General features: G+C 43.2%; 1 protein-coding gene across 3 annotated transcripts in view; it reads left to right on the top strand.

Moving 5' to 3' along the window:
- MTUS2 (microtubule associated scaffold protein 2) overlaps window positions 1-23,004 on the top strand; it is a 443,851-nt gene that overhangs the window by 294,316 nt on the left and 126,531 nt on the right. For all 3 annotated transcript variants that reach the window (XM_083169852.1, XM_083169851.1, XM_083169853.1), the window contains exon 5: window positions 8,477-8,641. In XM_083169852.1, coding sequence (XP_083025978.1) covers window positions 8,477-8,641 — 165 coding nt within the window. The remainder of the gene's footprint in view (window positions 1-8,476; window positions 8,642-23,004) is intronic.

Genomic DNA, 23,004 nt, shown 5'->3' with positions numbered 1-23,004 from the left:
GGTGTACAGTACAAGTGCAGGGGGTACAGAATTTGCCCTGTAGTATAGTACCACACTGTACACATGTGTGTGTGTGTGTGGGGGGTGGGGTGCCCAGGTCCCATTAGAATCATTATAAGGCATCCATATTCCAGCAGGATATGCAACTGGTATCCCAGTAATGGCTGGTGGAAAGTTACAGGGTACTCACGTCCCTGTCCTCTACGTCCATGTAGATATTTAAGAATGAAAAAACACCTGTTCTGGAAAAAACATGAAAACTCATGTCGACATGTGCAGAGTTAGATTTGGGTGAGTTATTTTGTTTCTGTGCAGGGTAAATAAAAGGCTGCTTTATTCTTACACTGCAATATATATCCCCAAAACACAGCTGCCAGGCTGCTAACCAACCAGCCCCGTTCTAGCCACATAGCTCCCATTTTCGACTACTCCCTTCACTGGACACTATCGGTCACATCATAAGATTGCACCAGCTTTATGCAGGCTACGACGCTCTGCTTGGACATGGCTGCTGATTTCAATGCAGGTGAACAAAGCACGCCTGTGCAGTGGCCGAGCTTGTGGGCCCAGGTGCATAAATATCATTTGGGCCCCCTCCTTCACCCTAGCCCAAGTTCACAGTATGCAACACAGCAGTGGGTGACAGGGAGAAGCAGAGGGTGGTAGTGGGGAGACAGAGTGTGACTGGAAAAAACAGTGGGTAACAGAATAAGGGTGACAGGGGCAGCAGTAGGCCCCTTGCTCCTCAGGGGGCCCAGTGCACTGCACCTGCTGCACCAATGTTAGTTCTCCCTCCATGGCTGCCATCAGAAATTGTGGGGCCTAGGTCTGACAAAATAGGCAGGGCCCCCTTTCCCCTTCTTGAACCCCCATCTTGCCTGGTGAGACCTCTTCATTGCTTCAAGGAAAATATGAACCTTGGTTTATGACAAATTATACTTGATAGACTCCATTCCTGGGCCCCCTTTCTGCCTGGGCCCAGGACTGGAGTCCCCGCAAACTCCTGGATTTCTGCCCTGTCTGCCTTAAAAAGATCTACATGGCTTAAGTTGACAGGGACAAAATTTCGACACAAGCAATAAGTCGACATAGAAATGTCGACATGTACAAGGTTGACATGAGTTATTCATTTTTGGGGGGGTCTATGTTGACTTACGTTGACATGGACACCATATCGGTATACCGCGTCCCATTGCACGGCTCGCTTGAATGGTCGCCTGCATCTGGAAAGCCACACTACCCAGAAACACTGATCCAAACTGCAGTTTCATTCACATGGTATCCATGTCAACGTAAGTTCCATTCATTGCGGTAACCATCGTACAGCGCGACTTGGACATGTGCGTCTGATGCGTTCATATCTGAGTCCGGCGCCATGGTTTTAAGGGAGGCATGTGTGTAATTTTTTAAAACGAAAAGGAATTTTGGTTATGCAATTTGTTTGAATCCAATTTGTGATGTTTTTTTTTTCAATCCTGAGAAAAGTAATCATTTATACATTCACATAAATTATGTTTTATTAACACCAACTGATCTGAGGGTCTTCATCCTTCACATCATTTCATGTAATAACTGCCACCGCAGTACATTTTTTGTTTTCATGTAACATCCTCAAACAGATGCTTGTAGTTAAAGTTAATGAGCAATGTAGCATTTTTATCTGTGTTGGAAATGTAAGAAACTGTCTCCCATACAGTAAATATAGCTGATGATTTTTGAAGTGCATATTAATCGGAATGAGCTGATTTAATTTGTCTTATGTTAACCTGTTAACAAGGGTTGTGTGAGGCCCAACAAAATGTATTGTGATTCAGACAAAATTGGGCTCAAAGGTAACAAATAATTGCGCTAAACTTCATACAGTAGATCCAATGACCCATATCCCCTAAGATATGCCTCTGACACACACACACACACACACACACACACAGTACTTTGGACAAAGTACTGTTTTTGTTGATCCTTACTAAATGATCAAAGCAGGGACTATCATCTACTGACAACCAATTACAGATAACTACCGTAGGGAAAATCTATTATTGGCTGTCAGGGAAAATTATTATAATATCAGGTTATGATCAATTACTTTGTCTTGCTTGCCCCAGGGCTGTCTTTTCGTATGGGCTTAATGGGAACTTGCCCAGGGGCCCCAGGTGTATTAGGACCCTATGCTGATATCTGAGGATCCCCTTTTTCCAGGGATACCAGAATTTTGAAAATCGGCCCTGGGGAACTGGAGATATCCAACTTCAAAGCAGCAGTCCACATCCGACCTGTTAATTGCAATTCCCAGTCATATTTCTCAGGTTTTCTCTGACTTAGTGTTTTTCTGAGCATACAATCCAAAAGCTGGGACTCTCCCCTTTCTGTCGACACTAGCGGCTTGTCTCTATCATGCCCATAACCAGAGATATGAGCCTTCCAGTAGCCGGTCCCTGCTCCAGCTCCAAACGTCTGGTGTACAGTTTTATATTTTTGTCAATGGATTGCTCTGGCTCCTGATCTCTAATCCCCAAGTTTCCAGCACCTCCTGAAAGTTGGGACTCTAGGTTTTTATTGAATGCTAAGAAATCTATTTCCAGATAATGGCGATATCTGCAGTCAAACAAGCTGACCTTCCACCGGAAAATGACGAATATTAAGCCCACTCCATTATCCAACCCTCCCCTGCGTATAAAACACCCCCTACCTCCCTGGAAGTCATTTACAAGGGACCCTTCATTCAGCTCAGTGCCCCCTTCCACATGATAGTGTTCTCCCTTCCACCACCTGTGCAGTAAAGGAGTAATTAGCAGAAGTTACTGCTCCAGGTCCTACATGTTGAATGGAAGATAGAGCACCCCCTGCCACCCGTAGGACATCAAAGCTGCTGCTGATAGCACCCCCCCCCCACCCCTAGTAGGGGAGAATGGGTAAGGGCCCTAGTGCATTGATTTGCTCAGGGGCCCACACTGCTGTTAAGACGGCCCTGGCTTGCCCCTCACCTTCATACCTTTATATAGTACCTTTTCATTCTGTTAATTTTCAGGGCTGAAAAATCTCCCCCACCTCAGTCTTAGTTTTTTCATGCTCCGTCACCATCACTGCTATACCATAGTTGCCTACCCTCCTGGATCCTGTGGGAGAGTCCCATTTGAATTTCTTATCTCCTGCTGTCATGCAGCCTAAATCAAATCTCCCTAATTGTTTATGTTTACTGAAGCCAGGGTACCACTAAGTAATTTGCATGGACAGTCATTTGCTGCAGTCTATTTGACTACTATCTGAGCACAGCAACCCCTTCTTAGTCCCTCACAGTCTACGTAACATTTATGGTGTGTACACACTAGGCAATTTGGCGGTGCCACAGGAGAATGACATTGTGAACACACTTTCCGATATTGTTCACAATATCGGCAAGTGCTGTCACTATATATTTTGTGTACATACTATATTGTTAAAGATGCATGCTCCTGCAACCCTTTAGCAATGTTCTCTGCCATCTGCACATGCAGGAGGATGATGGAGGACATTGCTATCGAGAGCAGCGTAGACACCCCCCCCCCCCCCATCGCTGTTGCTGCTGCCGGGACTGGCAAGTGTGTGCAAACCCCCGCCACCACCCTTTCCTGGATCACACTGATATGTACCCAGCTTCCAATTGAAACAGTTCAATATACTGGTGCTATAGTAATACATAAATACAGTTGGTTGCAATTTTTTATGCATGTTAAGTGAGCCAAAGTTCATTTTTACACAGTGAAATGTTGTGGCAACAGACTCGGTAAGGCCCACAGTAGTGTGTAAAAATATATTTTTTTTTAAACAAACTAAATATGTATGAATATAAAAAGGATTTATTGCCCAGTTTATCATCGAAAGCTTAAAATAGTTCCGAAATATGTTCATCAGTACTATTGTTACAATTCTCTCAGTGTTTAAACTTTAAATGTTTCAAATCTCTTGAAAATAATCCCCAGCTGCTGTAATTTCCCCAAAAAATAGTACAGATTTTATTTTTTCATTGAAAATAAAGAATCATAATTCAAGCTTATCTCTCTATATAAATAATACTTTCAATTTGTTTCTAAGGGCATACAACTCATTTGTTGATTTTCTTTTCAGCCATGGTTTAATTGATTCCAAAGTTTGCTTGGAATTTTGATCAGGCTAAATTGGCAGGATTTGGGAGTTAATGATTGCCAGATGAGACTTATTACTTTGTACAAAACTTTATTCTACTTTATGGGGGAAATTTCCTAAGAAGGCCGATTACGGACGATTCTGTGTACGAACGGGTATGACCGGAATTGGCCTGAAAATGGGAGGGAAGAATACTAAGCTGCCATATTCTCCTGATTCGTATTTTTCGATGGTGAAGCCATTCGTATTTGGCTGCCGAATTTATGCTAATTTAGCTATTTAAATCTCTTTAATACATACAGTCATAGACAAAAAATAAATAGTTTTATGCATTTATTTGAGGCTTAGGGGGTATTCATTCTTGGATTCCGACTCTCGGAATGTTCCAACAGTCAGAATCCAGGTCCGTTATCTCTCGGCTCGACAATTTCTCGAAAGGCGTAATTCAATGTTCCGCCTGTCGAGTTGCTAAAATGGGGCATGCCGGTAAAAACGTCTGTGGATTGTTGAGAAACATCCGTGAATTCGACAAACCACAACAGATTTTAAAGTCGGATCTGTTTTGTCCAGATCCGCCTTCATTGTAGTCGGAAACTACAGCATTGAATAGGCAGAGGGCACTATTTCTCCTGTTGAAAATAGTGCTGGGGATTGAATACCTTCCTGAATATTTTTGAATTAAGGCTACTTTTCAAATAAAGGTATACTCCATTTAGGGGTATTCAATTTCTAGCAATGTCCGCACAACTATAGTTCCCCTTACACCAAAGTAGAGGGGCACTGCAAAACTGGCAATGTTTGTGTACGGAATTGTATCACAATGAGACTCTTATCATGCACAACAGAATTCCTCTGTGTAATTAATAAAACAATTGTATCAAGAACAATGTGAATTTAAGGTCAAATTGTGTTATTCTAGTGAAAATAAACAAGACAAAATAGAAAATGTGAGATGAACAAAACAATAAAAAGACTGCAATACTATATTATTGCTATTATTATTATTATGTTGTTGTTTTCACTGTATCTTGAACTCATATCTACCCCTATTATCCACATAATACGACCTTTATCACTGTCTTGGTGGCGCCTCATGTGGAATAGATTGCTGCCCCCAAGCTATGTTTCTCTAGACTTGATAATATCCTGCACACAAAGCGCTCAGCTGGATGCCCACAATACCTGGAGTAAAATCGGGAGCTGAGGATAATAAAGGAATCCAAATTTAAATTTAATGTGAACCATCATTCATGTAGGCTCTTCTCATTCTAAAACAGGATAAAGGACTTTATATAATTGCATGCAGTTCCTTCATTTATAGAATGCTGGTCCTCTCTTTCCATTATTTATTCCTAATAAACACAATATATTGCATAAAATCAATGTGAGGGACTAAAGACATCATTCTGGTGCCCAGTGGCGGATTTGGGGGGCATGGGAGGCCACATCACATGAGTGGGGGTGGCCTGAAGGAGGCTGAAGTCCAGCGGGGGTTGTGAGACACTTTCCCCGCCTCCCCTCCTCTCTTCAGGGCAGCAGTGCCCTGGACAAGTGTACCTATGGCACCCCCCTGATGGCGGCCTTGCATGCGACTGCACCGAGGGGAAATCATGCGATGGCCGCTCACTATAGAATGATTTTTCCAGCCTATGGTCTCAGAAGTAGGACTATACTGTACTTTTCAGATAAACACTTTCCAACAAATTGGGGGTGAGTGTTTACATCATGTGATCTTTACATCACCCGCCTGCCCTGAGGATGAATGGGAACGCCTGCATTTGTAAGGGATACGACCAGCGTTTCTATGAGTGCGCCCACCGTTTTTGCGGGCACACCCATAAAATGCTATGCAGACTCCTTTGTCCGCCCCCTGCTTGTCCTCTGCCCACCCATCAGCTGCTATCTGACATTTTCCAAACCTAGACTGTAACATGGCAGTTAGGAGCTGGATAGGGGTTTGTCACTGCACTTGCATTTTCAGCAGCCTTAATTGGATGTGGACAGTAGTTGTTTGGTATTTAAAGCACTTGTATTAATAAAGGATATGGGTAGTACACGAAAAATAGAAAGAAGTGAAATAGAAATAAATATAAAAACAGAACAATGTGCTTGCCTGTGAAAAAAAGGGGATTAGTGGTTAAAATGTTTACAGATCCTTTTAGGAGTAAGTTATATAGGTGTTTTGTCTGTGGTTCCGGGGATCACGCATGTGACTGCAAACCTACACTGTCCCTACAGAACCTCTCCACCGTTTGTCAGGTTCAGTGTGGCGCTGTCAGGATTGTATTCTGCGTATCCGTCTCCCGGTCCTCTGTCCGGCTCGCTGTACCGGAAGTTCGGGGTAGCGTGTTTCCGGCTCACGCTACCGGCTTCCAATGCGTTTCGAGCGGGTCACTCTTTGTCAAGGACATGGCTACCTGTTTATCACTCTCCACTTTATCACTTTTTGAAGGCTATGATATACATTTTGCCACTTGCCCACTGATATGGACAGGAAATAACAAACTATTAATTATAAAGAGTGGAAATTGTCATCAGTGAGGAGCCATTAACCTGTAATTGAACTTGAAGTAGAATTTTACATCTTCATTTTTAATTATCAGTAATCTCTCCCCAGAGGGCGAAGGAATAAGGTTTAGCACCAGAACAGCGAAACAAATATGAAAACAACCAAGTAACACTGATACAGCTCAGTGATTGGCTGATTTGGGTGAAATGTGCAAAGAATCAATAATAATTACATTATTTAAAAATGAATAACATATGGACATGTTCATTCCCACTCAAGCATAGCTAGGTGCATATGTCTAGTCTGTGTCAGCATTTTGTAAGTACATTCTATATGCATACTGTAGGTGCTTTAGTATTTTTTTAATTCATCTTTAGATGGTGTTGCCATGGTGTGCAGGAAATCATGGTATGATATTTATTAATAAAATTATGTCACTTACCTTGGGTGATCATTTTTGTTTCTCCCCCATTTTAAACAAAACCTTGTAACATGATTAAATTATTAATAATAAAAGATAAAGGAAATCGCATCCAGCATAAAGACTCAAATGTGTGTAATTGTCCATCCATAATGTTTTACAATGTGTAAGTGTCCTATGGAAAAGATATTATCATTGTGACCACTGGCCGAAATATTTGCAGTTCAAGCGAACAGTTGATGGCGGTATTTGTTAGTTCCAACTTACACTACTTCAATATTGCGGCCCAAGTAATGCCCAATTAATGCAAAGCTAGCTCTTCAAAAGATCCATCAGCTTAGGCAGAGCTAGGCAGAAATGTTCTGTATCCTAAACCTCACCATTTGCATCCAACGTCTGCACATTCATATATTAGATAACGGTGCTCCACCTCTTCCCATCTCTCCCCTCATGCATTAGATAACAGTGCCCCGCCTCTTCCCAGTTTTCCCCTCATGTATTAGATAACAGTGCCCCTCCCCTCATGTATTAGATAACAGTGCCCCTCCCCTCATGTATTAGATAAGTGCCCCGCCACTTCCCAGCCCTCCCCTCATGTATTAGATAACAGTGCCCCGCCACTTCCCAGCCCTCCCCTCATGTATTAGATAACAGTGCCCCGCCACTTCCCAGCCCTCCCCTCATGTATTAGATAACAGTGCCCCTCTCCTCATGTATTAGATAACAGTGCCCCTCCCCTCATGTATTAGATAACAGTGCCCCGCCACTTTCCAGCCCTCTCCTCATGTATTAGATAACAGTGCCCCTCCCCTCATGTATTAGATAACAGTGCCCCACCACTTCCCAGCCCTCCCCTCATGTATTAGATAACAGTGCCCCTCCCCTCATGTATTAGATAAAAGTGTCCTTCCCCTCATGTATTAGATAATAGTGCCCCTCCCCTCATGTATTAGATAACAGTGCCCCGCCTCTTCACAGCCCTCCCCTCATGTATTAGATAACAGTGCCCTGCCACTTCCCATCTCTCCACTCATGTATTAGATAACAGTGCCCCGCTTCTTCACAGTTCTCCCCTCATGTATTGGATAACAGTGCCCCTCTCCTCATGTATTAGATAACAGTGCCCCTCCGCTCATGTATTAGATAACAGTGCCCCTCTCCTCATGTATTAGATAACAGTGCCCCTCCCCTCATGTATTAGATAACAGTGCCCCTCCCCTTATGTATTAGATAACAGTGCCCCACCTCTTCCCAGCCCTCCCATGTATTACAATAAATGACAAAAGGCTGATATGCTGGGTTGAACAATAAATATGAGTATGCTGAGTGGGTGAATTGTGTGCTGTGGTACTTAAAATCTTACATACAAAATATTGTAGCATTTTGATATAATAATTCCAAATTTGTGCTGTTTTTAATTCCAGCCGCCACAAGCTTCACAAATGAAGAGCAATCTACCCAAAATACAATTTTACCATCAAAGGAGATCCCCAAGGGTACGACTAGGACAGTCCTGGAAGTGTGTAGCAGCACAAACGTTCCCCGCAGGAGTTTACTTCCAGCGAAGAAAACAAGCACATCACCTGCTGGTAAGCAATTCCACTCCAGATAACGTCCCTGACATAACTCTCCATCTGCATTATCCCACTAGGAGGAAAACTATTTCTCATTATGTTAAATGAATCAGGGGTTGTTTTTTTTGCCTGTTAAAATAGCAAAACAAAGATATTCCGTCTGTCTATTGGGATTTTGATGCCTAGAAGGTAATGTAAGTGTCAGACACAAAAATGTAAACTGAGGGTATTTTGTGATTTGCATAGAAAAACATAATCTTGGATATTCTACGCTATGTGGTGAATACATTCTCCTACTAAGATTTCAAAATTGTCATGTCAAAACAATTATGGGTTTTATTTTTCTGAGTCATTAAAAAAAAAAATAGTTTTTCACCCTACAGAGACAAATGTGGTGGGCGGTTGCTGGTGGTTCCCCACGGGTACAAACTGAACATCACCAGCATCACACACATTGAACTGATTACTTGGTGTAATTGCACATGGACATGCAATCAGGCAGGCCCGCCATCAGGAATTTTGGGGCCCGAGACTAATTTCCAGTCCGGGCCCCTCCCCCTCCTCATTTGATTTACCCTAACCTGGCTCCTGCTCCGCCATCTTCTCTTCCACTGAGCTGCAGCCCAGAGGTCCTGGGCGGCAGGCTTCTTCAACTCAGGATGCCGGCGGCCAATTAAAATGCAGCACCAGCTGGTGAGCCAATCAGTGCTCTGATTGGCTGCCGGTACGCGAGCTCTGATTGACTCAAAAGCCGGTGCAGCATTTTAACTGGTAGGCGGCGTCCTGGGTTAAACAAGCCTGCGCTCCAGGACCTGCTTTGTTCAGCGCAGCGGAGGCAGTCGGTGGGGGAAGGGGGGGTTGTGGTGGGCAAAATGAGCTGCCCATGCCCTTCCAGAGGCCACTTTGCTGCTGCCAGAAAAACTGTGTGTGTGTGGGATGGGGTTCGTAAATATATATATATATAGACCACCCATACTTCTGCAGTGTGTTTTCACACTTATCAGATACCCCTGTGCCAGGTTGGGAAATCGGTGGTATTCATTGGGTTTAAAGATCTTGATTCTCCAATTCCAACCTGAAAATGGTCAAGATCAATTGCGGTTCAAGAGGTAAAATAAGGCTTTAAGGTTTGGCAGTGTTTGGAGTGGCAGTTGGTGTGTCCCCCTATTTGAATTTTGGACTGTGCTACAGCCCTCTGGTGCCGCCACTGGTCAGGATTGGCAAAGCAGGTATTTTTAAGATGAAGAATTTTTTGGAATGTTAATCACCGTTGGCCACAGTTCCAATTGGCAGTTCTTGGCGGGTAAGGGGATTTTTGGAAATAATGGTCAGATGTTCAGTATGGGGGCCTTCAGCCAAAACCTGAAACAAACAACACCAACTTTAAAAGAATCCACACCTCTTTACTCAGAGACAAACCCCCTTATGATAATGAACTGTCAGGCTAGCATAAGACAACTTTCTTTCTTTCTCTCTTTCTCTCTCTCTCTCTCTCTCTCTCTCTCTCTCTCTCCCTCCCTCCCTCTTTCTCTTTCTCTCTCCTGCTCTCTTTCTTTCTCTCTGTAAAGAAATATATTTATATATCTCTGCTGAATCTTTGCCATGTTTGCCTGGTCCTGGCATGATGGTGTCCGAAACGTTGACCCACTACATGTTAATATAATCTACCATTAAAAGGATTTGTACGTATACACGTTTAATAAAAGCCTGGTGAGTGCTCTTTTGAAATTTTTTATGGATTTTTTTTTACATCAGGTATAAAAGAAAAACCCAGTGCTAAATGTCTAGTTACGCCCCTGTAAGGATAGATAGATAGATAGATACTGTATTATATTATTATTATTATTATTATTATTATTATTATTTACAAATGTGTTTGTTTCTATGTAATTTAGACAATAGGATTTTTTATGGATTTTCTTTTATGTAAGGTATAAAAAAAAAACAGTGCTAAATTAGTTTTCACAGATTAAACAATTCGTTACCGACCTTCAATTTTATAGCATTTTTTTCAAAATCACAGCACATGCTACTCTGCTACCCATAATAGCGCTGGCCAAATTATACATCCGCTGCGCTGAGCAAATTTCAAGGTCATTAACAGCTGTGTGCTGGGATTATACGCCCTCTGCGAGAGCTATAGCACTGGGTCCAGGATATCATAGAAATAATAGAGGTTGATGCTTTAAATCAGCAGAATATCTAAATTCTGGCATCAGTTTCCATACATTTCATCAATATGATTTGTGTTATTGAGAGATAAACTTGACCCAAAGATATAGCTACATCTTGTGTCAATAGTAAATACTGTGTTATTCAATCACCGGCAGGAGAAGAGCAGTTGGAGTCAGTGATGAAAATTGACATTGGCACATGGAGCACATCCATGTACGGCAAATGAATGTTCTCCGTCTGCCAGTGTCACATTTTTTCACAGGCATGAACCGTAGGAAATGGATTTGTTCCACAAATTGACTCAATATATTTATTTATATGGGCATAGTAATTATGTATACAAACAGGCAGGCAGATGGATCGAGCGAGCAGATAGCTGTTTCTATCTTTTGAAATAACCATATAATTCACCAAACACCTTCTGCTATACTTTGTTGAACATTAAGGTGGTTTCAATGTTACAGGTAGACCAGGACGGCGCCACCACTAGGCAGCTTTAGGCATTTGCCATTGTAGGGCGGCGCTTGGGAGCAGGTCAGCGGCAGCTGAAACCAAGGGTGCCAGATTATCAGTGGTCTACCTGCAGGTCCGGTGAAAAGGATCTCAGCCCCCCCCCCATTGAGCAGGTGAGTGGTGGGGAGCTGAGATGGCTTGCACTGGCCCTGCAGGTACACCACTGATACTCTGGCACCCTTGATTCCAGCACTGTGGATATTGGTAGTATGTCTCAACCGATTTCCCCCCACGACTACCTAAACCGTATTCTCCCACAGCCTGACCAATCATCCTGCAGCCTACTTGTGCCCTCCCACAGCCTAACTCCTACCTCCCCGCAGCACCTAAACGTCCCACAGCCTGACTACCCCCCACAGCCTATCTACCCCTATAGACTAACTGAGCCCTCCTGCAGCCTAATTGTGTCCTCTTGAAGCCTATCTGAGCCCTCCTGCCGCCTAACTCCCCCCTGCCACTGGATTAATAGAAGTGACGGATATTCGGTGGAGCACCTGTATTTATATGCCTGACAGACAATGGGCAGTATTCAATGAGGCTGATTCGCCATGTTTTATGGCGATTTTGTGCTATTTTCGTGCTGTGCGGCGATTTTTTTTTTGACTAAAACGGTGATTCACCCTATTCAATGACCAGATGGCGAATACATTTCAAGGTTTTTATCCTTCGCTATCTTTTTATGGTGAAGTGGAATGTGAACTTTTAAAATAAAGTGTTTTGTTTTTTACATTTGGTGTCAAAAAATCAGGAATTTTATTCTGAGGAGGGGCATGCTATTTTTATTCATGTGCTGTAAGCACATGAATATATATTTAATAAAAAAAAATATATATATATATTTTTTTTTTTACACAGCAGCCAGCAGGGGGCCGGGAGCCAAGCCGCTCATTAGATATTCATATATTCACTGCACCCGATCATTACATATGCACGATCGGGTGTAGTGAATACCTGGTCCCCTGTTGGCTCGCCCGGGGGGCAGCCTGTGCTGCCTGGCTCCCGGGGAGCCCACCTCCCCCCCCCCACAAACGTTCTGGGGCAGGCAGGGAGACTTCCATCTCCCTGCCTGCCGCCGTCCTCAGGCTCCCTGCGGCATCGCCGCAGGAGATAAAATTCGCCGGTCAGGGGCAGCGAGCCCCTGACTCGTTGAATACTGGAGCCGGCGAGGCTCCGGAACGCGGCGGGCAGTGGCGAATGTGCAGGGAATCCTAAACAGGATTCACTGCACATCGCCAAAATTCTCATTGAATACCGCCCAATGTCTAGGTCCACAGTCAACATGCACAAGGTCGACCTTGACAAAAGGTTGACATGAACTTGCCCGACACATGAAAAGGCCAACATGCATTTTTTTCCACATGGGGACTTGTTTTATACTTTGAATGGTAAAGTGTGCCTGTGTGCAGTCATAGCAAAGCAAGGCACCTGGCCCGGAGTATGGCGAGCATACGCGGTCCACTATTTGTGGGTCCAAGTGCTCAGGTGTCAATATTGATCAGCAATCACTGGCTGCTCTGCAGAGCAGCGGTGATGTCTGTCTCGTGCCAATTGCCCCCCTCCCACCCAGGGGGCACTGCCACTCACAGGAGGGATAGTGGGACAGTCTCCGGTTAGTGGGACTGTCCCTCTGTAATCAGGACAGCCAGGAGGTATGCCCTCCCCCCCTACTCACCGATTGTCACTGTCATAGTCACTGACTGAGGGGTGTAATAATGGGAAATATAAAATGCTGTCAGTGAGTGATGGGGATATAATGATAAGTATTCAATGCGGCCGGCGAGGGGGTTAAACGGCGGGGATCACCGAAAAGAAGCAGCGACCCTCGCCATTAACCTCCGCACCAGTCGCTCACCATATTCAACATTCCATGGGGGATCCTCCCTATCAGAGGACAGCGAGGATTCCCCCAAACAGCGAGGCTTGAGGCTAATGCATGAGCCTTGCAGTTTTAGTGGCCACACACGCTGTTTCCACATCGCTGGGTTTTTTGCAGTGTGCGCAGAGGGTCAGTTGAATACTGACCGTGCGAGCTGTGACAGCTCGCAAAAAGCATTGAATGCACCCCAATTAGTATTTTAGGCAATGGGGCTTGCTACAGTCAGTAAGCCTGGGTCACTCATATACAATGCAGTCCATAAATGCTGGAGTAATAATGGGGTGTGGGGTCCGTCTTCATTCAAAAAATGTAGTATTGATCTAAAATGCTGTAAATGAGTTGTGGAACAATGGAAATTAGAGGTGAGGGGACATGGTGCAATTAGTGCTGGGGAAAGTAATATAGTAATAAGTATATAAGAAGGGAAAAACAACAAATAACGTAAGGGGCGTAAATCAGGAATGAATACATAGTCCTGTGGATTGTTTGAGGGAGGGGGCAATAAATTGGTATTGTTACAGTAAGATAGAACGAGGACTGCATAGGCTCAAGTGCATTTAAGAGCCTGTGAATTTAGTGATTGTTTAAATAGTTATTGAGAGCAGATCATTTAGGAAAAGCTCAGGTAGCGAGTGGCAGGTGTGTTTAAATTTTAGCAAAAGAGAAAAAAAAGATTGTCTTTTAACGGTGCACCTATATGATCATTTAAAATGTAACCTTTATTTCAGTGGTTAAAATTAGCGAAATATGACAAACACACATAAAGACATAAAGTACTTAGTGATGACAAGGGAAGGATAAGATGTGTTTTAAAAAAAACAGTGGCTTCCTGATTGTGCATTGTGTTATTATAAATCAATTAATAAACCAGGTTTCTTGTTTGGACACTTTGTATTAAATATATACAAAGATAAATCTGTATCATAGTGGCCCTTATTCTGAATGGTGCGGATATTCCCGCATTCTTACGGAGCGGTCCGCACGCCACGGTGTTTTGCCGCGTGCGGCCATCGTCCGTAGAAACGCCCACGGGTCCTCCGCATTCGGACGGACTCACTCTTTAAGAACAGGGCGTGTTTACGGACGACATACAAACCATGCGTGTGCGGGAGAAACACTCCGATTCTGCACGGTATTACAGAGTATTACAGAGTATGCTCGGAAATACCGCATCCGAACGGGAGCCAAGCGGTGCTACCGCCCGTAAGCGGAGTATTTACGCCAAACAACCCACTATTATGTATCTTCTGCAATACATCACATGACCCACTTATTCAATTACCTATCCTCATTGGTCATTGCATCACAGTGGCATTGACTGTGACATGTATAGAAATAAATTTGTTTACTTTACCAAAAATGTGTGGTTTCATGAGTACATGTCGAATACACATGTGTATTGCTAGTATTAATATTCAGTCATGTCCATTGTTAGCAGTTTTAAAGTGTGTGACAAGTACAGCATATGTGGGGGATTAGTACGGTTTCCTTGAAGCAGCAATGGTTTCAATTAAAGCACTGACAAGCGTCCTATTAGTGAGTAATGAGTAAAGGAGTCGATTCTATTGGGTTCAGGTGTTAATGCTTGTAGTCATTAGGCGGTCCGTTCGCCTACCGCATGAACGAGTGGTGTCCGCAAAGCAATAGTACACTTGTGGACACCGCACATTTCTTCCCTTTTTGATCGCGTGCATTCGGAGTGGTATCCGAATGTACGCCCCCCAACATAAGTGTACTCCCCCGTGTCCGCCCATGTTTCCGCCCCGTTTTGCCCACTTTGAAACTACGCCCATGTGTCATTCCGCATGACGCCCATAATACGCCCATATTTCCCGACTGATTGCGGGGAACAGTTTGGGAAGGGATTTGGCCGAACTGGTACGGAGTCAAGGCCTGGCACATGCGCGTTGCGTTCTCCACGCATGCGCAGACGCCGTAAAGACGCCATCCGAAAGTATGCGGTAAAGTACGCGTCAATCAGAATAAGGGCCAGTGTCTTTAACAATACTGTCTATCTCCTTGGGGTAAGATACTGTCAGAAGGAAGTACTCAGACTTATTAAGGTGCCCACACACTAGAAAGATCTGCGATCGTAAGATGTGCGCATAAATTAGCATTGAAATCTTTTGTCCGTCCTGGACGAAAGATTTCAGGCAAGCGCACATCTTTACCAAAGATTTTTCTTAAGATCCCGTGTGCATTCCTATGGATCTTTTGTTAAATCCTCTGATCTTTCGTGCAGCACGTAAGATATCAGAAGATTCAGCTAAAGATCCACGGGAGCGCGCATCGGACCGATAAAGGCAATCACCCTTTACGACCCATGTGTGTACATCCAAAGATATTATATAACCAAACCTACTGGGGTTAATCACAAAGTCAAGGAATTGTATCCTCTTTCCTGCTGCCTTTTGTCAAAGTAACAGAAGAAACTACTTTTGACGCAGAAGATGAAGCATCGGGGCTGCAGGGCTGTCAGCAATTATGTGTCCAGCCTAACATGCTGCTCTTAATGTTTGTATTTAATGCTGATAGGTCTGATTCAACCTTGTAGGCTGGTCCAATTCAGTCACAGCTGTCCGATAGTTTCTTTATGCATTGGTGCTGGAAAATGCCTCTGCTGCGATGGTGCTGCGGTTCCAGACACAGCCTAGGGAAAGTGTTTGGTGGTGGTAAGGGAGTGTGTTTTAGAAAACAGCAGTGTGTGACCCTATTTATGGGGCATGCAGATGCCAGTGACTGCATTGTTGGACGTAGTTTTATTGGGATTGGCGGCTGGACACTGTGAGCAAGATTAGAGTTGATGTAGATGCAGAAATGGTCATTCCTGCGGTGAACTTTGAATCAGGCCCTCCGAGCTCAGAAATAAAAGTGGAAATCTGCCTCTTCAGAAGTGATAACCTGGAGAGTGATAAACAACCATCCAATCAGCTCCTGCCTGACATGTTTCATACACAGTCTGTGACATGGTAGGCAGGAGCTGATTGGCTGGCTGTTTATCACACTCCATTTTATCATTTTTTTTATCACCTAGATGAGCCAATGGTTCTTATCTACCATCATATCTATGTTTCTATGACACATCTGTATCCTTTCTATTAAAATATCACTGGAGAGATCACCAAATCTAAGCTTTTTCAGCAAACTGGTGCTTAGTAAATTTCCCCTCTAGATGTTTTTATTTTTTCAGTCCACTATGTTGAAATATTTGAACTCTGCTGTTGTCCTTGCTTTCGTTGTTTCCGTTGTTTTGATTTGATCCATTTGTAGCTACAAGACACTGATTTGATAGCGAATCTGCTCAGGCAAAAGAGCCATAGAGCATGACCTCTATAATACCCCCAGAGACCTGCAAATCCAGTCCCACTGCAATCTGAACTGAACTAGAAGCTGTAGCTATCGAGGAAGGTACGAAGCTGTAGGTAGTGTTATTTTATTTAACCCCTCAATTCTATATATATATACGTATAATATTATACAGAAGGGACGTTTCATACGTCAATTCCAAAATGGATGACTGTCGGAGAACGCATTTAGCTGAACAAAACATAAAAGACTAATGATCATAATAGAAAACAATAATAGCAATAATAGCAGCAGCAAATAAATGTGCCAAGAAGAACAATTTGAGGAAGCCGTGGTTTGCCGAGCAGCTGATGAAGACACCAGTATGAACATAATCGCAGGGGCCACTCACAGTGACAACAATTTCTGTCTGCCTGGGTTAGACTGGGGACAGCGTATCCCCACTGTAATAAGTAAACATCTAGTGCCTCATTTCTTTTGTGTAACCTTTGATAACTTGTTTCTCAGCCCCATTAAAAATGTAATTTTGTTCTGGAGTTTTTTTAAATTTATCACTTAACAAATGTCACAAACTGACAAGAGATTTGTAACAATATTAGAGAAATGTCGAGAAGGAAGCAAGCGGGAGGTAGAACTATTTCTTCACTTGTGCTTCACTTCAATCCGGCTATTCTACTGGGAACTTCTGACCAAGACCGCGAACAGCGCGCACCGAGGACGCTACAAGACAAGTTCCGAGAAAGCTCAGCCGATGAAGAGTTAATTATTTTAGCTTTCAAATACTGGTTTTCCTTGTATATGTTCCAGTCTTCAGGCAGCTGAAAAATATAAGAATTTTGTAAAAGAATATTGTAAATTCTGCACAATTTTAGGGGAAGATGTACAGTATGAAGCAGTGATAAGGGAGGAGAGCTGAGCCAGAGGACAAGTGGCCCATGGCAACCAATCAGCTGCTCTGTATAATTTTATATTATGCAAATTATAGCTGTTTAGATAGTGGTAGATGCTCAATTAGCTTAGTAATACCATTCAGGTGCATGAGAGGGAGGGGTATTACTGAGTAACAATCCATGGTTTCCCTCAGCTCACTGAATGGTATTAGTAACCAGTCTTGAACACTACATGATAATAGAATTTAGAGATATTGGTTACATATATTTGCGCAAATGTATGATTTAAGCCCCCATGCAGTCGTCAAGGCTTCTCTGTATATTGGGGGTCCCTAGCGCTACTGTATATCTAGGTGCGGGATGCGGTACCCTCCAAAAAACAGCATAAACTAGAAAGCCCACAGCAGCACACCAGTGAAAATACTATAGTGTAAATAAATATTATAAATTATTATTATTACTATTATTATTATTATTATAATATTAATATTATAAATAAATAACCTGAGTAACCCCCTGAGTCAACAGCAGATATTGGAACTTATACCAAAACGCATCATCAAATAGTCTATGGGCAACTTTACACAAAATATCTCAGAAAGGGATCTACAGGATCCCCTTCCATTACTAAAGGTGGCCGTACACTTGCAGATTTATCTTCAGATCTGGCTGGTTGGAACAAAAATATGGTTATGGATGAGAGCAAATGACAATTGATCATTTGCTTGGAAATGCTGGAAAACTGACAAACTGTCATTCAGAAATTACCAGATTTTTGTTCCAACCAGCCAGATCTGAAGATAAATCTGTAGGTGTATGGTCACCTTAAGCTCAATACACACTTCAACAACTGGGTCTGAAAGCTAGCAGTAGCTGCACCACCGGGAAAGCTCTGTATCGGAAGAGCTAAATGATGGCGGATCTTCTCACATGTAACTACAGTAGGTGATGGTGTCTGCTACATCTCGCCTATAGTGAAATGCTCTGCCCTGTACTGTACTAATGTTCTCTCTGCTCTTTGTACAGGGCTGTGTAACCTTTATGGTGTCTTATTAGTGATAACAATGCTTAAACAGCAAAAATGTCTTAATTTGCAACTACTGACCCTTTAGAGCTCATGGTTCTCTCCAAATCCCCAAGCAGTGTCCTAGGGTTGTCCTTAAAATAAACTTTTTTGTCCATTACCTCATAGACTCTAGTACAGTTTATATGTGCAATAAATGCAGTGGTTCCCAAACTGTGTGCCGTGGCTCCCAGGGGTGCCGCGGAGCACTTGCAGGGGTGCCCTGGGTTGGTGGTCCAGGACAAATTCAAATTATATATCGCAGTGATACTGTACAGTATATTGATTATTAGAAACTGGTAAGCCCGCTTGAAGCAAATGCTTTGAAAGCTAGTCTGCTACCTTGTGATTGCCTCTATGTTTGTGCATGTGTGAGAGAGAAAGAAATGTAATTTCACTCGCTGCCAACAGATGGCAGTATTTTGGAGACACACATTCAGACACTAGACCTATATATAGATAATAATGCGTGTTCTGAAAGCCTTGTTAGCTTTATTTTGCTTGTATCTGGATTCTTTTCTTCAATTACTTTTATCTTACAAGGAAAGGAGTTGGGTTTTCATTTTTTTTTGTTTATTTTGACTATGCAAACAATGCATAAAAAAATCAAGTGGTTTTACCCAACATCTGTTAATTCCAGTGTGGAAACTTTCCTCAGGCTTTCTGAGAAGTTAATTATGGATGATGTCAGTTACCATTATCCTTACGGCAATTTGACATAAAAGCAAAAAGACGCTATGGACTTTAAAAAATAAAAGTCAAATTGTCATTCGACTCAATTGTTGTACTAAATTATACCAATTATGATAGAGACATTGTGGAACAATTAGTTGATAATGTAGCATATACAGATGGAACTATGAAGTACCTTCATAGTTAGAACTATTGATTACACCTTGCCATCCCTGTCTAAGAGAGGCAGGCGGCTGAACAGAGTGCCAAGTGGCTGAGCTCCCTGGCCAGCCCAGTCTCTCTTGGTGGCCAGTTCGGCCCGTCGGGCCTTCTTTCCTTGATGATCCCCAGACAGACACCAGCTGCCCACATGGTTGGCCATAAATCATAAGTATTAAAATGTCATTCCTATTTGACATATTTAGGCAAATTTAAAAACTTTCATATATGTAGGGAGACACTGGGGCTTATTTTGATAAATGTGATTGGTTAACACTGAACACAGCTGCAGCCTCATTATAAAAAGGTAAGCACACTAATACAACCCATCGGGCAGAAAAATATAGAGAAGAAACTCAAACAATATATCCTATGCAATCCTAGCCAGCGGGAAGCCCGGGAAAGGCATGCGATACCTCGGCTTATCATATGGACACTCGTTGTCCACCTGAATTATGTTCTGTGTACGATGTTGCTGATCTTGTCATACATTATTGTTAGTGTATATGTTGTATATTCAGCATTCAGGCTCTGAGCAGGATTTACAACATAATTCACATACAGTAACATAGACACTTAACAGGATATCTCCCTTTAGTACATTTATAATGCATACATCACTAATACCCCTTTTCCACTCGCCTAAATATCCCGGGATTTTGCACGGGAGCGCACAAAACCCGTGATTTTAGGCATTTCTACCCAGCTAGCGACCAGGGTTGAACACGGGTTCAACCTGGGTCACTGTGTAGTGTAAACAGGTAACCAGGGTCGATGCGACCCGGGTCCCGTTCACTGCAGTGCAAAAGCCGGCGCTGGGAGATGCTCTCATCTCCCAGCGCCTCCCCGGCCCCACCTCCCGATGATGTCACCCGCCTGGCATTATGCCGGGTGGGGACTCTAGTGTGAATGGGTTTGCAAGCCGGGTCGCACCCAGGTTGTAGCCGGGTACAAAATCCCGGGTGCGACCCGGTTTGCAGATGGAAAAGGGGTATAAGTTCTATTAATATTTTTTCCTGGTCGTCACCGCTCTCTGAAATGAACAACTGGGAAACGATCTGTGAATATGCAGTGGGTGAGCACAAGTCAGCTGTAACAGTGAATTACAATCAATGCTTGTACTGGGGAGATCAGTCTTCAGGCTATTCCCTGTTGGTAGACAGTAGTATCTATAGAAAGATCACTGAGACATGCTGTATTTGATATGGAGAATGAAATCATTGATCATTTCATAATAACAATTCAGATAGTCCAGTTCACCCCTTCATGCTATGAGAATAGGTATTAAAGCACCTTGTGTGTTTTGCTTGTACAGCAAATTGAGGAAAGCATACAGTAAGCGGAATGATATAGAAAAAAAGGGGGATATATCAGCACTTAATATAATTTGATAATATGCTATGTACCAATTGGACTGATTTTACAGATAAAAACTGTTTATTTACCCTAAATATAATTTTCACATAGACAAATGAATAATATACACGTGTTTAGATATTAAATGCATAGACAACAATACGAAAATCACTTTTGGTAAAGGGGAGGGAAAATAGCGGGTGGCCATCGGGAACCCGGCTGTCGGTGTTTTGACGGTCGGGATCCTGACGTCGGGTGAATGCCTGTCGGGATCCCAACTGTCGGGATCCCAACCCCGTCCGGCACCCGTCCATTCCTAGTATGCCCTAAAATCCAACAATAATGGAAATAAATTGAGTTACCGTCCACCTTGAGATGTGCAGTCCCGCGCTTTTGTTTACCTCCTGGGCAGGTGTTTGAAGCTGGTCCAAAGCAAGGTCCAGTCCACCGATGGAGAATAGCAGACGGTGCTTGTGCTTGGTCTGCAGACTCTTGTGCTGTGTACTGTGGAAGGTCCAAGTAAACAGGGCTGGTTCGGATCAGTCCATGGGTAGGAAGTGGATAAAATACATAGTTACATAGTAGGTAAGGCTGAAAAAAGACTTGCGTCCATCTAGTTCAACCTAGTATAGATTATCCATTACTGATTTGGTATCCATTGCTGATTTGGTAGGTTCTGATATTTTACAGACAGAATATATTTCTTATTTGTACCCATGGATGTTTTTATCCAGTAAATGTTTGTCCAACTTTGCCTTGAACGCATTTATTGAGCCAGCCGTTACCACCTCTCCGGGAAGAGAGTTCCAGAGTTTGATTGTTCTGACCGTAAAGAAATTCTACTAGCTGAATGAAATCTTTTTTCTTCTAATCTATACTCATGCCCTCGCGTCCTAGATTCCTTTCTAGTAAAAAAGAGGGTGTGTGACAGTTCCTTATATTGGCCCTTGATATACTTGTACATGTTGAGCATGTCCCCCTTAAACGTCTCTTTTCCAATGTAAATAGTCCCAAATTGCTTAATCTCTCCTCGTAGCTTAAATTCTCCATTCCCCTAATAAGCTTTGTTGCTCGCCTTTGGATTTTTTCTAATTCTATGATGTCCTTTTTATAGTGCGGGGCCCAGAACTGCACTCCGTATTCGAGGTGAGGTCTCACCAATGCTTTATACAGTGGCATAATTGCCCTTGAGTCCCTAGTTTCCATTCCCCTCTTAATACATGCCAAGATGGTGTAGGAATAAAAAGGCTCCTTGAAACAGTGGCAAATACAACACCCATATGTAATGAGACATGGGGTGACATTCTATGGCAGTGTTTTTCAACCAGTGTGCCGTGGCACACTAGTGTGCCTTGAGCTGTTCTCAAGTGTGCCCCCAGATCTAGAGATGCCCAAACCCATTTACAGCCACCACCAGTTTAAATGTTATTTACTGGTCTCTTCTTTTCATGTAAAGGGCCAATGTATTTTATTTTTGTTACCTGTGGGGACCAGTGTGATTGTTTTTAATGTGGGGGCCAATAGGTTTGTTTTTCTCCTGTGGTGGCCAATGTGTTTTGCCCTGTGGGGATCTCATGGTGTGCCTTGGCAATTTTAAAGTCTTATTTAGTGTGCCGCAAGGTAAAAAGGTTGAAAATCACTGTTCTATGGGATGAGATAAATGCGCATTTTTTTTATCGCACCACTTCGCCCTTTTTAAAATCGCAAGATTGGGCAGTTTTTCGCATATTTAATGAGATGCGAAAAACGGGCCAAATAGTGCGAATAGGTGCGAGGTGGTGTGGTGTCTTTAGTCCTGAAAATGTGCGATTTTCATGTCTGAAAATCGCACGTTTGCAGGAAAGCGCAAATTAAAATAAAAAAAAACCAGCGCAGGGTCCCCCGCCCGAGCATAACCAGCCTCGGGCTCATTGAGCCAGTGCTGGTGACATAAAATCAGGGTCCCCGACAAATAGGGGTCCCCTTGATTTAATGAAACCAGCACCAGGCTCAAGGTCCGGCACTGGTTCCCAAAATACGGGGGACAAAATGACTAGGGGTCCCCCGTATTTTAAGAACCAGCACCAGACCCAACCAGCCAGCAGGGTAATGCCACAGCCGGGGGACACTTATTATATAAGGTCCCGCAGCCAAAGCATTAACCCCCTGGCTGGTCAGCATGGGCAGGGGTCCTGGGGAAGAGGGGACCCCCCCAAAGAAGGGGACCCCCCCCTCCAGGACTTACCAGCCCATGCTGAAAGTCCGGGGCTGTCCTGGGCGGTGGGCATCGGGCTGATGTAAAGTGTAAAAAAAAAGAATATAAACTATT

This window comes from Crinia signifera, chromosome 2, assembly GCF_055691185.1.
Source record: "Crinia signifera chromosome 2, ASM5569118v1, whole genome shotgun sequence".
Taxonomy (NCBI): domain Eukaryota; kingdom Metazoa; phylum Chordata; class Amphibia; order Anura; family Myobatrachidae; genus Crinia; species Crinia signifera.
This window is presented reverse-complemented; position numbering and strand designations above follow the sequence as displayed.